We start from the raw sequence: 17,693 nt of genomic DNA, 5'->3' as shown, positions 1-17,693 counted from the left end.
CAATAAATTATATTATTATAAATTAGAATCTAAAAAACCCCTAACAAAAAATCTTTTTGATCTTAAACTAAAAAAAAACTACTGGAAAATTAAAAGAAAAATTATAAACTTATATTAAGTATGCTCTAAGCATTTTGTGTCTATTGCCTTTATTTCTTATGTATGTTATTGAAAAAATTATATATATAATAAATATTTATATAAATCATAACAAAAACTTGATAAATTTGTGTTTGAATTTTTATTAAGAATTCTTATTTTTTTTATTAAAAATGAAATAAAAAATTGTTTCACAAAATTAAAAAGAAACATTTAATATTTGTTATTGATAATTAAAATATATAGGAAAATGATTAATAATTAATAAAAATTATTTTTGAAAATATATCTAGAGTTGAAAACGTGGAAAGAATTGTTCAAGGAATAAGAATTTTTCGAGAAAAAAATTTTGGAATATTTTCTAGCATTCATCAGAGATGGAAACATGGAAAGAAAAATGTTTCGAGGAATAAGAATTATTTTAGGTAAAAATTTTTGAATATTTTCCCAGATTCATCAAAGCTGGAAACTTAGATTTTAAAACAATAATATTTCAAGAAATAAGAGTTTTTCGAAGAAAAATTTTTGAACATTTTCCGAGTTTTATATGAGCTGGAAACGTGGAGTTTGGAAAATAAATATTTCAAGGAATAATAATTTTTTGAGGAAACATTTTGGAATATTTTAAGAGGTTCATCAGATCTGGAAACGTGGTAAAAAAATGGAATATTTTCCGAGGTTTATCAGAATTGGATTTTAAAAGGATAATATTTCAGGGAATAAACATTTTTTGAAGAAAAAAGTATATATTGGAATATTTTTCCAGGTTCATCAGAGCTGAAAACGTGGAAAGAATAATATTTCAAGGAATAAGAATGTTCTTGAGAAAATATTTGGAACATTTTCTGAGGTTCATCAGAGCTGGAAACGTGGGTTTTAAAAGAATAACATTTGAAGGATAAGCATTTTATGATGAAAAATTTTCCGAGTTTCATCAGAGCTGGAAATTTTTATTTTGGCAGATAAATATTTCAAGGAATAAGAATTCTTTTGGGGGAAAAAATTTGGAATATTTTGCGAGGTTCATCAGAATTGGAAATGTGGATTTTAAAAAAATAATATATCAAGAAAAAAGAATTTTTTGAGAGAAAAAAAATGGAATATTTTCCGAGGTTTATCCGATCTGGAAACGTGGATTTTAAAAGAATGATATTTCAATAAAACAATTTTTTTGAGAAACATTTTTTGGAATATTTTCGGAGGTCCATCTGCTGGAAACGTGAATTTTTAAGGAATAATATTTTAATGAATAAGAATTTTTTGAAAAAACTGAAAACGTGTGGAAAGAAAAATATTTCAATTCTTTTTTTTGAAAAAAAAAAAATGGGAATATTTCCCGACATTTATCAGAGATGGAAATGCGGAAAGAATAATACTTCAAGGAATAAGCATTTTGAAAACGTGGTTTTTAAAAGAAAAAGAATTTTTTTGGGAAAAAATTTTGGAGTATTTTCCGAGGTTCATCAGAGCTGAAAACGTGGATTTTTTAAGAATATTTTTAAGTGCATCACTAATTCGCCACTACCGAAATAAGCTGCTTTTTCAACTTGTTATACCTTTTACCATACGTAGTATGGAGGGTATATTGAGTTCGTCATTTCCGTTCTTGATCAGCGTAAAATTCCTGCCCTGTCCGTCCGCTAAAATTTTGCACAGTACCTCCCAAAATTCTGGATTTTAATGATAGTGGACACATTGTCTCAAAATCCACACAAGGAGTTCCTTCTGAGTATTTTACCCCCTAGAAAATAAATTGTCTATACAGGGTGAGATAAAAAAACTGCAACAAAGACAAACGCCATAATTTTTAAATTTTTTTAATTTTATTGAATGAAAGCAAAAAATGTCAGAAATAGCATCAAATTTTAGAAAAAGTTTAGATTTGTTCGAATCTGTTACCTTTGGCACGAATTATGGCCTTCCAACGGCCAATGAAACCGTCACACGCTGCCCGAATGTTGCTCTGCGGTATTTTGGCCCATTACCGGCGAAGCGCTTGCTTGAGGTGATCGACACTTTGGTATTTTTTAGTGCCAACCTTGCTTTCCAAAATACTCCAGACACAATAATCCAACGGATTGGTATCAGAAGATTTTGGTAGCCATTGTGCTCTGGAATTGAAGCGAGGAACCTCATTTTGTAACCATTCTTGGGTGGCGCGTGCTGAATGTGATGGTGCTGAGTCCTGTTGGAATGTCCAAAGTCTGCGACCAAAATGTTTGTGTGCCCAAGGCTTTAATACACCCTCCAAATATTTTCGCGATAATATCCGGCATTTATTCTGATGCCACGGGCGGTCCACACCATCACCATGACCGGCGCTTGAGTCCCGGTGGCCATCCAAAGGTGGACATTTTCAGCTGACCTCTTTGGCAAGTAAACACGATCTTTTTGTTTGTTTACAAACTGCTGGACAATGAATGTTTTCTTCTCGGAGAAAACCAAATTCGGCAGTTCACCACGTTCGGCCAAGCGAAGCAACTCTTTAGCTCTTTTGAGTCTGTTTTCTTTCAGTTGTGGTGTAAGTTCTTGCACTTTTTGGAATTTCAATGACTTTACCCCGAGCTCATTTTTCAATATTTGGCGAATGGGATATTGCGATATATTCAGCTCACGAGCCATTTTTCGACCACTGCGATCAAGTCGCTTCTTTACTTTTTGAACCATTTCTGCTGATGTTGCAGTTTTCTTCTGTCCACTTCCTTGACGTGGGCTACGCTACCAGTATCACGGTAACGAGCGATGGTACGAGACACAAAAGATGTATTCACATTTAAATGCTGGAGTGCTCTAACGATAGCCACTTGTGGTTTTCCAGCCAAATATAAAGAAATCACCCTATCACGCTTGAATTCCATCACGAATAAATTTTTTTCTGGAAAATTCTCACCAAAATGCTTTTGTACGCTTGTAAACAATATAATGAGCTGTCACTGGAATAATTTTAACAGCTGTCGGACAAGTGACTTAGAAATGACAGCAGTCTGAAGTTGGCTGCAGTTTTTTTATCTCCCTTATATTCTTGATCAGCTTAAAATTCGTGGCCTGTCCGTCTGTCAAGTTGGAAGATGGACTATATCGATCCACGATATAGTATAGCCCCATATAACGGTACCCACTGTTATTCGGTATTTTGACGATTTTAGCCACATTTTTCAATGGAATTGTCCAATATTCCACACAAGGAGTTTTTTTTTGAGTACTTTACTCCCTGGAATAGAATTGTCTATAAAGGTCCACAATATCTTATAGCCCTCATATTACGGTACCTCCCAATATTCGATATTTTGATGATTTTTAGCGACATTTTTGACCGGACTTGATTTAAATTTCGTATTTAAAGTTTGAAGCTCGTAATGAGTATTACAACCTATGACGGAAAATTGTCTATGGAGGTCAACGTCTTCGTATAGCCCACATATAACGGTACATCGGTATTTATTCGGCATTTTGATGATATTAGCGACATTATTCAACGGAATTGTTTCAAATTTCGTATTTGAAGTGCGGAATCGGTACTACAGCCTATGACAAAAATTTTGTTATGCAGGTCCGCATCTTTGTATAGGGTATTTTTTTCAAGATCCCTTAAAATGGCGGAGGGTATTAAACTTAGCTGCTTTTTTTACTTATTGTTCTTAGAGTTATTTTTGAAAATTCATTAAAAATTATAATTGAGATTATTTAAAAATGATATAGCTTCCGAAGTCTTATATTGGAGTCTTCTTTGAATTTTGTTTTATTTTTTTTTGTTTTTTATTTTAAAAAAATTAGAAATATTAGCGAAAAAATCAAACATTTCAAAATTTTTATGAATTTACATTCCATCACCACCTCCATCGGATGCCCCAGCTCCCAGCACCGATGATGAGGGTGCATTATCTTCGGTGCTATTTTTGGATTGCATTGAATAGCGACTTCCCAACGAGACTCGACTGCGACGTTTACGAACCGATTCCAAAGACTGCGAGCGTTTCTTTAGGGCAATTTCCTCCTCATTTATGGCCAGACAGAATTCAACAAAGGAACATAGCAAGGGATTTTGAAGCTTTTGGGCTACAGACAAGGCTTCCTCCAAGGCTTCTTTGCCACGTTCGATTTTGTGTAGGGCAGCATGGGCTTTAACAATCAGCATAATGCTTACAAAATGCCATATTATGCTATTGCAGATTTTCGATTCTGGAGGAGAGGAAAAAAGGACAACTTTAAGGACCAAAAAAATAAATAAAAAACTTCATTCACCCTCAATGGCTTTGCGTGCCCAGGAACAGCATTCATCAAAATGACTTTGCTTCAAATGGGCCCGGGCAATTTCGTGCAACAAATAACATTTCTCAATGGAGTATCGAGCAAATATCATGCGTTTTTCAAGGCGGGGTAGAAATTTCCTTTTGAAAAACATAATGAAATCAGATTTGAGGTTATATTTTGAAAAGTTAAGGTGAGGGTACATAAGCAGCTGGGCATATTAATGTAATATTATAATGTGAAACGACGGCCGGATTTGAGTGCGGCTCTGACATCCTTTTATGATATGTCAAAAAATATGCAATGCAAAGTCTTCAAGCTGCTTATGTACCTACACCTTTACTCTCTTACTTATACGCCACCAGACTATAGTCTACGGCATCCGGTTCCCGATACGTTGACTTATCGCCGAATACAAATTGCACAATATCCTTATATTTGTCTGTGGGCATGCGCAATAGCCTTAGTAGACGTTCCTTGCCATATGTTTCCAAAATGTCATCCATTAGAGTATAACCATCGGCGTGGGCCAAGGCCAGAATATTGTAGACCTCATTGATAAATTCAAATTTCCAAGGCATAACACGATGAGTTTTGAGAACCACATAATCTCCCATTACTTCCTCCACATATTTGGAGAGTTTCTGTAAGGAAATGAGTCATTGGAGAATTAGGTTAGGTCACTGTGTTTCTATGGCATTGGATGACGGAAACGGATTTATGGGAAGATTTAAATCTTGAAATTTTTAAGAATTATTTTTTTCGAGGTTGCCAGAGATGGAAATGTGAATTTTAAGAATATTTTTTTTTTCAAAACTGGAAAACGTGAATTTGTTAAGAATATTTTTAAAGACTATCAGAGTTGGGAACAAAGATTTTTAGGATATTCTTTAAGGTTTTATCTGAGCTGAAAATGTGGAAATTTAGTAATATTTTTCCAAAGATTATCAGAGATGGGAACGTATATTTTTTATGAAAAAAGTTATTGTTTAGAGTAGTAAAAACCTTTACAGGGTGAGATGAAAAAAATGCAACCAATTTCAGACTGCTGTCATTTCGAAGCCACTCGTCCGACAGCTGTTAGAATTATTCCAGCGACAGCTCATTATATTGTTTACAAGCGTATAAAAGCATTTTGGTGAGAATTTTTCAGAAATAAAATTATTCGTGATGGAATTCAAGCGTGATAGTGTGATTTCTTTATATTTGGCGGGAAAACCACAGGTGGCTATCGTTAGAGCACTTCAGCATTTAAATGTAAATAAATCTTTTGTGTCTCTTACCATCGCTTGTTACCTTGATACTGGTAGCGTAGCCCAACGTCAAGGAAGAGGATGGAAGAAAATAACAACATCAGCAGAAATAGTTCAAAAAGTAAAGAAGCGACTTTATCGAAACCGGCGTCGCAGTGGCCGAAAAATGGCTCGTGAGCTGAATATATCGCAATATTTTATTCGGCAAATATTGACAAATGAGCTCGGGGTAACGCCATTGAAATTCCAAAAAATGCAGGAGCTTACACCGCAACCGAAATAAAATAGACTCAAATGAGCTAAAGAGTTGCTTCGCTTGGCCGAAAGTGGTAAACTGCCGAATTTGGTTTTCTCCGATGAGAAAACATTCGTTGTCCAGCAGTTTGCAAACAAACAAAATGATCGTGTCAAATGATCTTGCCAAAGAGGTCACCAGAACTCAAGCATCGGCCATGGTGATGGTGTGGGGCGCCATAACAGCCGATGGTCGTTCTCTGCTCGTATTAATCTACCTTGGCATCCGAATAAATGCCGAATATTATCGCGAAAATATTCTGCAGGGTGTATTAAAGCCTTGGGCACGCAAACATTTTGGCCGCAGACCTTGGACATTCCAACAGGACGCAGCACGAGCCGCCCAAGAATGGTTAAAAAATGAGGTTCCTCGCTTCATTTCCAGCGTAAAATGGCCACCACAATCTCCTGGTACCAATCCGTTGGACTATTGTATCTGGAGTATTTTGGAAAGCAAGGTTGGCACTAAAAAATACCAAAGTATCGATCTCCTCAAGCAAGCGCTTCGCCGGGAATGGGCCAAAATACCGTAGAGCAACATTTGGGCAGCGAGTGACGGTTTCATTGGCCGTTTGTGCCAATTTGTGCCAAAGGTGGCCAATTTGAACAAATCTAAACTTATTCAAAAATTTGATGTTATTTCCGACAATTATTCTTTCATTCAATAAAATTTAAAAAAAAAAAATGTAAAAAATATGGCTTTTGGCTTTGTTGCAGTTTTTATACCCTACAACACTATGTGTTGGGGGTATTATAAGTTTGATTGGGCCAGAATTTATGTAACACCTCGAAATATTGGTTTCCCACATAGGAAAGTATATATGGATCTTCCTAGCTCGCCGAGCTGAGTCGATCTAGCTATGTATGTCCGTCCGTCCGTCTGTCCGTCTGTCCATGTTAATTTGTAATCACTCTACAGGTCGCAATTATGGTCCAACCTTCACGAAATTTAGAATGGAGGTGGGGTTAGGGTCAGAATAGAAGCCTATTTCTTTTGGAGGTGATCGCCAAATGTTTAGGGGTTGAAATGGACCAAATACTGAAAAAATATCGGATTTTGCAGTAGCTATACAGGTCGCAATTATAGACCAATCGACGCGGAATTTCGTATGTAGCTAGAGTTTAGGGCGGGGAAGAAGTCTACCAATTTCGGTGGCCATCGGATAACATTTAGCGGGTAAAATAGGCCATATCTCTTGTGTTGAAAAAATTCAATATTTTTCATTAAACCGCGAATATTTTAAATCCCGGCGAAATCACGAAGCCATGACAAGGTTACTTCTGACCTTTACATTGATGTTAACATCCAACAAACCGGATATATAGTAAAATATGTGCGATATATGTGTCTATCAATGAAGATATGCTTGAAAGATCTCTTATATGTCGAGAACGGCTGAACTGATTTCGACAGTTCTCATTAATTCAGAATGGTCTCTTGGCAGGAAACATAAAACGTCTAAAAAAATCGCATAAAAATATCTCTCTAAAGATGAAAATATTGATTTTGTAAAATTTTCTCATATTTTTTCAATTTTGTCATATTTTTGGCATATTTTCAGTTTGAATTAAACATTTGGTAATATTTCTACAGCTAACAAAACTAAGTAGTTAGGATATCAGGATATCATATACAGATCGCATTTATGGCCCGATCCTTACGAAATTTTGTATGGGTATAACATGAGGGTCAGAATAGAAGCCTATTTTTTTTGGAGATGATCGCAATATATCTAGGTGTTGAAATGGACCAAAAAACTGCAAAATTGTCAGCAGGTCGTAATTATCGCCCGATCCTCACGCACATTTGAATTGGGGTTACCGGACATTGCAAAAGCCAAGCAGTTTTGGATGGCCATCCAAAAATATTCAATGTGTGAAATAGTTTGCCAACTTTTGTAGACAAAATACGAAAATGACCATTCCAGTGACTTTTTGGAGAATTCACAAATACAGGAAAGACGCATTTCTGACTATTTCGTTAACGCTGATTTCTTTGAAGAATATAGTCAAATGGCTGTATCTCATATAGATGCGTTTCAGCCAAAAAGCAATAATAAATGTTAATCTTTTGCCACTTCTTAGAGATTATAGGTCTTTGGGAAATATTGGTTCTAGGAAGACCATTTACTTGCAACATCTACCAATAAATTGGAAATGAGCAAATTAGCTTAAGGTGCTATTATTCGAAAATTAGAGAACTAAACCTGATGGTTTTCTTTTATAATTTGTCACAATATCTTGTGGAATTCTTTCGAGTATCTCGCCTATATTAACAGTATCGTTTATTATAGTGTTGTAGGGTATTTAACGGTCGGCCCCGCTCGACTGTAGCCTTTGCTTACTTGTTTTTATCTCACCCTGTAAATTCTTGCAGTTCTGGAACAGACCCTATGTTTTGAAGGATCTGTTTCTGTTATATTGAGAAATATATGACGATAACAGAATTATGAAAAGATTTCGATTAGTTTGAAAAAGACTTTAGGTTGCGCTGAAATTGGCTGAAAAAATTAGAGTAGCCCAGACGGATTGGTATTTGAAATTGGCCCAAATTTAGATAACACTTTCATATAACGGTACATGATTGTATCTTCCGATATTTGGAATTTCAAGGTCTTAGCTACAATTATTTTTTGAAGATCTTTGACAATTTTTTCTATAATTACAGGATAACCCCAGTTGATTATAAAAGTGGAACTAACATGTAAAAAAGAAGCTAAGCCCGGGCCGAACTTTTAATACCCTCCACCATATTGAAGGATATTGAAATTTTTCAAAAAAACAAAATTGTGAAAAGTACCATTTAAATGAAAATCGTTATATATGGCCTATATGAAGACGTGGACATGCAGTTGTCCGTCATATGTTGTAGTACTCATTACGAACTCATTGACAGGTGACAGCTGACATTTCAAACTTTAAATACGAAATTTTGAAACAATTCCGGTCAAAAATGTCGCTAAAAAAAATCATCAAAATAGCGAATATCAGGGGGTACCGTTATATGGAGGCTATACGATATCTTGGACCTATATAGAGAATTCTCTTTCAGTGGGTAAAGTATTCAGAACGTGTTCCTTGTGAGGAATTTCAGACAATTCCATTGAAAAATGTTGTTAAAATAATCAAAATACCGAATATCGGGGGTACAGTTATATGAGGGCTATGTGATATCTTGGACCTACATAGACAATTCTTATTCAGGAGGTGTAGTGCTCAGAAGGTACTCCTTGTGTGGAATTTCAGACAATTCCATAGAAAAAATGTGGCTAAAATCATCAAAATACCGAATAAAGGGAGGTGCCGTCTAATGGGGGCTATACGAAGACGTGGACCTGCATGCGAAATTTGCAGGCATAGGCTGTAGTTCCCATTACAAACTTCGAATACGAAATTTAAAACCATTCGGGTAAATAATGTTGCTAAAATCATCAAAATACCGAATATCGGGAGGTATCGTTACATGGGGACTAAACGAAAATGTGGACCGACATGGCCCATTTACAAACCCAACCTGCCTACTGGTAAACTATGCATGTAATCAAAATGTTAGACATCGCTAAATCGTCTAAGAATTTTACGCTGATCCAGAATATATATACTTTGTGGGGTCTATCAGGAATATTTTGAGGAGTTACAGACGGAATGACAAAAGTAATATACCCTCTTTAGAATGGTGGAGGGTATAAAAAAAGTCATGACAAAAAAAAAACACTCACATCAATATCACCCTCCTCTCGCAGCCGGCGAATTGCTCTCAACTGAGAGAACATTGTTCGACGCGTTTGATATTGCACCCGATTTAAATGTTCCTCTTTTCGCTTTGCCCCAATACGTTTATTGGGACACTTTCGCCACTGTTCCGTGTAGAGAGGACTACGAGCCTGTAACATTTTCAAGAATTTCCTCAACACATCGTATTTCGTGTTGCAAAGATCACGCAGGAATGGCGTTGAGACTTTCGACTGGGCCCAGAGGAGATTTTTGTTCTCGCGCAGCTGCTTCAAAAATAAGACATCAATCCAACTTTTATTGAAATAGATTTGATTGAAAACTTTGAAGGCGCGATGACGACGCGCCAGTTCGCGGGGTGACAGTAAAATTTCCTGTTAGGCAAAATGGAAAATTATGGAAAGCCCTTTGAAGTTTTGTTTGCTGAACTAACCTCCTTTTCCAATATACTCAGGACATCACATTTGTCATCTTCTTTGAGGCGTTTCCATAGGGGCCGAGTATCGACATGCTGTGAACGTTTGAAAGCCTCCAGGACATCATCGAAATGTTTGCCATTTTTTATTATAAAAGGACCCAATGTGTCGCCAAGGGTATCTTTGAAGTTCTCATCGACCTGTAAGGTGTTAAAAGTGCAATTCACTACATCCTCAGTCCATAAAGATATGATAATGTCATATCTGTTGGAAATTTTCAATCCACATCACCGAAATCAATACGTACCACAACCAGTCGGTTTAGAAATGCCGTAACTTTTTTATTGCAATACTTCCGGGTATTATCGTGCAATTCCACTTTGCAATTTTCAAATTGATTTAGTTCATATAGCGCATCGCAGATCTCCAAGTTTAAGGGGGCATTATAATCATCGAGAGCTACAATAAGCAGAAAATTTTATTCGAATAGGCAAGCTTTTGCTCAGCAAGAGGTAGGCTGTTGCTCAGCAAGAGGTAACCTACATCTAGTCCTTTTTTAAGTACAAAAAGAATTATTGTTATTACCCGACGCCGCCCTTCCATCATCCAATGCTCCCTCGGTTTGGGCAATGTTGCGCTTGCAACGACTTCGAAAATACAAAGCCTTGGGATCATCAGCTTGCAGATCGAGCGACTTGTTGTAATAATGTACTGCCTTGTCCAATTGTTGTTTATGCGTATAGAACAGGCCCCAATCACGATATATTACCTGCTCCTGTTCCGGCGTCCAGGCAATGCGTTCCCAGGGTTGTAAAGCTGGCTCGACCATATTTTTGAAGACCCGAAATTCAAAAAATTAAAAAAACTAATTGAAATTAAATTAGGAAAAAAAATATATTAAAAATATTTTTTGTCTGAATTTGAGTAACAACTTTTTGTGTTTTTCAAAAATATTTCAAATATTAGAGTGTCTCAATCGAAAAACACTTGGATCTTATCAAGATGGAGGACATTTTCGAGTATATGAGGAGGAGAGAGAGTGGGGAATTGGCTCTTCATCTTTGCTCTCTCCTAATTACTCAAAAATGTCTCATGAAAAGTTTCCTAAATTTCCTTGTTTTTACCAACTTTTGGTATCATAAAAAATAAAAAAAAATATAGTTGGAGGAATACTTTAACAAGGAGTTCCTAAAAAAGTAGACTTTACCAAAAATCGTTGTTATACCCTCCACCTTAGAAAGGAGGGTATATTAACTTTGTCATTCCGTTTGTAACATCCTTAAATATTCGTCGTATAGTATATATATATTCATAATCAGCATAAAATTCTAAGTCGATTTAACGATGTCCGTGTGTCTGTTGAAATCACGATACAGCCCACATTATTTGACGTAGAGCGCCAAAATTTAGCATAGAAATGTGTAGTGTGTCTAGGATGGTTGGTATTGAAAATGAGATATATGGGTTCACGTTCTGGTATAGTCCCCATATATTCGGTATTTTGATGATTTATGCCACATTTTTTCACGGATTGGTCTGGAAATTGGTATTTGTAGGTCATGACGGGTCCCAGTTCGTGTGGCGAAACATTGCATGTATGGGTCCACGATTTGGTATAGCCGCCATATAACGTACCTCCCGATATTCGGCATTTTGATGGTTTTTGGCACATTTTTTTCACGGATTTGTCTAAAAATTGGTATTTATAGGTCATAATAGGTCCTAGTTCATGTGGCGAAACATTGCATGTAAAGGTCCACGATTTGGTATAGCTCCATATAACGTACCTCCCGATATTCGGCATTTTAATGGTTTTTGCCACATTTCTTCGCAGATTTGTATTGGTATTTGTTGGTCTAGCTCTTTGGCGAAACACTGTATGTATAGGTCCAAGTTTTTGTATAGCCTCATATAGCCGTATTTCCCGATATTCGGAATTTTGATGATTTTTGGCACATTTTCATATAAATATGTCTAAAAATTGGTATAAGTGGGTCATAATGGGCTCTAATGTTTCCTTTACGCTAAGGTGGAGGGTATTAAAAGTTTGGGCCGGCCGAACTTAATGTTTTTTACTTGTTTTTTTTTAATATATTTTAAAGGATCTTCTGACAAAAAGATCAGTGATATCCAAGAATACTTTAATAAGGTCTTCCCGAACAAAAGTTGTGGATTGTTTAAGAATTTTCTATAAGACCTTCTGACCAAATTTCTTTGATTTTTGAGAATATAATTAGGAATCATTTTGATTAGAAATCATAGATTTTTAAGAATCTTTATACCCTACACCAAATAGTGGTAAGGGCATTACGCCTTTGTGCATTTGATTGCAACATGGAGTAGGAAGCCAGATCGACCCATAGTTACATTTAAGGAAATTCATAGAATTACTTTCCGAGTCGATGTATGCATAAAATGCTGGTCGCATTTATTATCCGATTAAGGTGATATTTTGCAAACAATATTTGTTTGGCCTAAGGACGAACCATATTGAAATTGGCGAGAATCGGTTCAAGTTAGATATAGCTCCCATATATAACTTCAATCGATTTCGAGTTAATTGTGCACCAAATGACCAATATCAGTCCAAAAGTCCAGAATTTTGGCACATCCGCCCGCATTCAAAATCAAAGCAAGTGCATCGTATTCGGAGAAAATCGGTTTGGATATAGCTATAGCTTCCATATATATGTTTCATCTGATTTGATGTTTAAGTGCCTCACATTCGTAATATGCATTCGACAACAATTATGCCATGGTACCAGATATCTTATAAAGCTCCGAAATAACTTTGCCAAATTTTCTTGAACGGCTAAGATGTGGATATAGCTCCCATATATATCTTCAACCGATTTTGGGTTAATTGTGCACCAAATGGCCAATTGGTCCAAATGACCTGCACGTCCCATCGAATTCAGTTTAGAAGTAAGTACATCCCATATATATGTTTCATCCGATTTGGTGTTTAGGTGCCTCACATTCGTGATATGCTCTCCACAAGAATGATATTTGGTACAAGATAACCGATGCATCCTAGAAAGACCTCTGCCAAATTATATCAAGATAGGTTCAGATTTGGATATATATCCTCAACCCATTTCGGATTAATTGTGCACTAAATAACCAATATAAGTTTAAATGACCTACAATTTGGCACATCGGACCGAATTCAGTCTAGAAGCAAGTACATCAAATTTGGTACCAGATATCAGATACAGCCCAGAAATACCTCTGCCAAATGTTGTCAATATCGGTTCAGATTTGGATATAGCTCCCATATAAATCTTCAACCGTTTTCGGGTTATTTGTCCACCAAATGGCCAATATCTGTCCAAAAGTTTTGCTACATCCGACCGTATTCAGCCTAGAAGCAAGTAAATCAAATTTGGAGAAAATCGGTTCAGATATAGTTATAGCTCCCGTTCCGATCATTTGATTTGGTGTTTAAGTCCCTCACATTCGTAATATGCATACTACAACAATAATATTTTGTACCAGATATCTGAAAGAGCTCGGAAATACCTTTGCCAAATTTTTTCTTGAACGGCTAAGATTTCGATATAGCTTACATATACAGGGTGAGATGAAAAAACTGTAACCGACTTCAGACTGCTCTCATTTCCAAGCCACTCGTCCGACAGCTGTTAAAAGTATTCCAGTGACAGCTCATTATATTGTCTACAAGCGTACAAAAGCATTTTGGTGAGAATTTTCCAGAAAAAAATTATTTGTGATGGAATTCAAGCGTGATAGTGTGATTTCTTTATATTTGGCTGGAATACCAGAAGTAGCTATCGTTAGAGCACTCCAGCATTTAAATGTGACTAAATCTTTTGTGTATCGTACCATCGCTCGTTACCGTGATACTGGTAGCATAGCCCGATGTCAAGGAAGTGGACGGAAGAAAACATCAACCTCAGCAGAAATGGTTCGAAAAGTAAAGAAGCGACTTGATCGAAACCCGCGTCATAGTGGCCGAAAAATTGTTCGTGAGCTGAACATTCGCAATATTCAATTCGGCAAATATTGATACATGAGCTCGGCGAAAAGCCATTGAAATTCCAAAAAGTGCAAGAACTTACACAGAAGAAAGAAAATAGGCTCAAAAGAGCTAAAGAGTTGCTTCGCTTGGTGGTGAACGTGGTGAACTGCCGAATTTGGTTTTCTCCGATGAGAAAACATTTGTTGTCCCGCAGTTTGTAAACAAACAAAATGATCGTGTTTACTTGTCAAAGAGGTCAGATGAAAATGTGCACCTTCGGTTGACCACCAGAACTCAAGCGCCGGCCATGAGATGATGATGGTGTGGGCCGCCATAACAGCCGATGGTCGCCCTCCGCTCGTATTAATCGACCGTGGCATCAGAATAAATGCTGCATATTATCGCGAAAATATTCTGGAGGGTGTATTAAAGCCTTGGTCACGCAAATATTTTGGCCGCAAACCTTGGACATTCCAACAGGACTCAGCACGCTCCACCCAAGAATGGTTACAAAATTAGGTTCCTCCCTTCATTTCCAGCTCACAATGGCCACCAAAATCTCCGGATACCAATCCGTTGGACTATTGTGTCTGGAGTATTTTGGAATGCAAGGTTGGTCCTAAAAAATACCAAAGTGTCGATCACTCATAGGTGACCAATTCGAACAAATCTAAATTTATTCTAAAATTTGATGCTATATCCGACATTTTTTAGCTTTCATTCAACAAAATTAAAAAAAAAAATGCAAAAATTATGGCGTTTGAATTTGTTCCAGTTTCTTTATCTCACCCTGTATATCCTTAATCCGATTTCAGATTTATTATGCAAATAATGGCTAATATCACCCCAAATGGAGTGAATTTGAGTATTAACGCTTAATGGGGTCAAGGCTTCTGCATATAGACTACCTTCTAGGTCTTCTGTTGATACACAATTTTCCAGAGTTATTCTCCAAATGGAAAAAACTTTATATACTCATCTTTTTACGGGCCTTCTGTAGATTTCATAATTTACCACAGTATTCTGGTGAAATTTAAAATAGCGTTTGTTTTATTTCAATTCGATTTTCTTTATTAATTAATAACTTTTTCTTTGCATTTTTTTTGTTCTTACAGTGATTTCTTAAATCTTTATTAATTGTTAAATTTTTTATTTTATATAATGCCTTTCAAATTGTTTTATGGAAGGAATGATTCAAAAATTGTTGTTGTTTTTTCTTTCTATAATTTGTAACTTATTTCATAATAATAGTAATAATAATAATTTTCTTATTAAAAACATTTTTTTCTGTTAATAAGAAATAAATTAATGAGAAATATTTCAACTATGATTATGTTAATTTGTTAAGTGTGATTGTGTGTGTGTGTGTGAGTGAGTGTCAGAGTGTCGTGTGGGTGTGTGAGTGTTGTATGGTGTAGTTTTATTTTATTGTGTTAGTTAGTATCACTACAAATTAATAAGTATCCTAATCTATAGGGTTTTTTTTTGTCAATAATTTCAAGAGAAAACAGTTAAACTTAAATTTTACAAAATTATAGAATGTCTCTTCTCTAATACTAAGGAAACAAACAGTTAAGTGGGGGAAGGGTGTCTTAAGGTGTTAATTGGTTGGTTGGTTGGTTGGTAATTAAAGCTTTGTATGTTTAACAGTATCGGTCCAGTAGTTCTGTATTGTCATGGCCTCCAATGAATTCAAAAACGAATCATTATCCAAGCTATACATTTCATCGGAATTATCCTGAAAGTAAAGAGAAAGAGAATTTTTTGCATATCGAATATGAGAATATTGATTGCTTTTGAGGTACTCACACTAACACGCATCGTGCTATCGTCGATATAAACACTGGAGTCCGGCTCACTTAATGCCTGTGGCTTATTTAAGAATCGACGACGATATAAAACTATGCCTATGGTACCCACTGTACAGCAGATACCGAATACTGTAAAACAGATTGCTGATATTGCACCGACATCCATAAAATAGGCGCGCTGTAATGAGAAGAAGAAGAAAAAACGAACAATGAGATGATATAAGGGTCATGGAAAAGGGGGCAATGGAAAAAGTTCTACTTTGGAGACTGTAGACAACTTTTGGAAGGGTTTCTGTCGACAGAATCCCCATTTTCGGTTTTTTTAAGACATGTTACTTATTTTTTTTGTCCATGGAAAACCTTTAATAAGTCTTTTGCCTGAAGAAGTCCTTAAGAAATATTCTGGCTATTGAGGACCATTTAAAGGGTCTTCAAAAGATCTCCTGTCTATGGAAGAACTTCAAAAGATTTCCTGTCTATAGATGACCTCCTAAAGGTCTTCTGCCTAAAAAAGACCTCCTGAACCTTATAGGAGACCTTTTTAAATGGACTTCAAAAGGATCTCCTAAAGGTGTTTGTCTATCAGAAACCTGGAAATAAAGGACCTCAAGAGACATTCCCTCTATTCAAGATTTTCGAATCCAAATTAGGTATTTTCCCGAAGTTCTTCTATCTATAGAGGATCAGTAAAATATCTTCTGTCTATAGGATATCTTCAAAGGTTCTTCTGGCTATAGAAGAACTTCAGAACGTCTTCAATCTGCAAAATATCTTCAAAAGGTCTTCTGCTGATACAAGACCTTTAAAGGGTATCCTGTCTATGGAAGATTTTTAAAAGGCGCTCTTTTATAAAAGACTTTAAAAATTTCTTCTCTTTACAGAAGATAAGGTTCATAAGCTTTTTCGCCTACAGAAGACAATCAAAGCATCTTTTTTCAATAGAAGACTTTTAGGAGACCTTGGTCTATGGAAGACTTCGAAAAAGGCTTCTCTTTATAGGAGGCCTTCTAGCTTCAAAATATCTTCAACAGATCTCATGTTTATAGAAGACCTTTTCAAAAGGACTTCAAAAGGACCTCTAAATGGTGTCTTTCTATAAAAGTCCTGATAATATAGGACCTTCCAAAGACGTTCCCTCTGTTGAAGATTTTCGAAATCGAATCTGGAATTCTTCAAAAGTTCGTCTATCGTACCTTGGTCTATGGAAAACTTTGAAAAAGTCTTCGCTTTTTAAAGGAGACCTCCAAAAGGTCTTCTAGCTTCAAAATACGTTCAACAGATCTCATATTTTTAGAAGACCTTTTCAAAAGGAAGATTTTCGAAATCGAATCTGGAATTCTTCAAAAGTTCTTCTATCTATAGAGGACCAGTAAAATAGTTTCTGTCTTCAAAAATTCTCCCGTCTAAAGAAGACATTTTAAACGCCTTCTCTATACAGAAGAACTTCAGAGGGTCTTCCATCTGTAAAATATCTTTGAAAGGTCTATGGAAGGCATTCAAAATATATAAGAAATCTGTAGAAGATCCTCAAAAAGATTTTTATGTTCATAAGACAATCCAAGCACCTTCTTTCCATAGAAGACTTTTAGACCCTTTGTCTATGGAAGACTTCCTAAATGTCTTCTTTTTATAGGAGACCTCCAAAAGGTTTTACACCTTCAGAAGAACTTCATCAGATCTCCTGTTTGTAGAAGTTTTTTTTCGAAAGGATTTCAAAGGGACCACTAAATGGTGTCTTTCTACAAAAGACCTGTCAATAGAGAACATTCCAAAGGCGTTCCCTCTTTTAAAGATCATCGAATCAGGAACTCTTCAAAAATTATTCTATCTATAGAGGATCATTAAAATAGCTTCTGTC

At 35.9% G+C, this 17,693-nt stretch overlaps 2 protein-coding genes across 2 annotated transcripts in view; both read right to left on the bottom strand.

Moving 5' to 3' along the window:
- Window positions 1-3,899: 3,899 nt before the first annotated feature.
- On the bottom strand, window positions 3,900-10,956 carry LOC101889584 (uncharacterized). The gene is made up of 7 exons (XM_005183637.3): window positions 10,628-10,956; window positions 10,350-10,501; window positions 10,060-10,242; window positions 9,614-10,000; window positions 4,699-4,991; window positions 4,342-4,487; window positions 3,900-4,278 (listed from the first exon to the last, which is right to left on the bottom strand). The coding sequence occupies exons 1-7, from the start codon at window positions 10,869-10,871 to the stop codon at window positions 3,917-3,919; spliced, it is 1,767 nt and encodes a 588-aa protein (XP_005183694.2). The 5' UTR covers window positions 10,872-10,956; the 3' UTR covers window positions 3,900-3,916.
- A 4,112-nt stretch (window positions 10,957-15,068) lies between these two features.
- Window positions 15,069-17,693, bottom strand: part of LOC101888767 (probable serine/threonine-protein kinase DDB_G0272254) — a 136,145-nt gene continuing 133,520 nt past the window's right edge. Inside the window, exons 7-8 of the mRNA XM_005183632.4 lie at window positions 15,834-16,013; window positions 15,069-15,762 (exon numbers count right to left, since the gene is read on the bottom strand). Coding sequence (XP_005183689.2) covers window positions 15,652-15,762; window positions 15,834-16,013 — 291 coding nt within the window. The 3' untranslated portion in view covers window positions 15,069-15,651. The remainder of the gene's footprint in view (window positions 15,763-15,833; window positions 16,014-17,693) is intronic.

This window comes from Musca domestica, unplaced genomic scaffold (genome assembly GCF_030504385.1).
Source record: "Musca domestica strain aabys unplaced genomic scaffold, Musca_domestica.polishedcontigs.V.1.1 14, whole genome shotgun sequence".
In the NCBI taxonomy this organism is placed as follows: Eukaryota; Metazoa; Arthropoda; class Insecta; order Diptera; family Muscidae; genus Musca; species Musca domestica.
The sequence above is the reverse complement of the archived record's forward strand: the minus strand, read 5'-3'. Positions and strand labels throughout refer to the sequence as shown.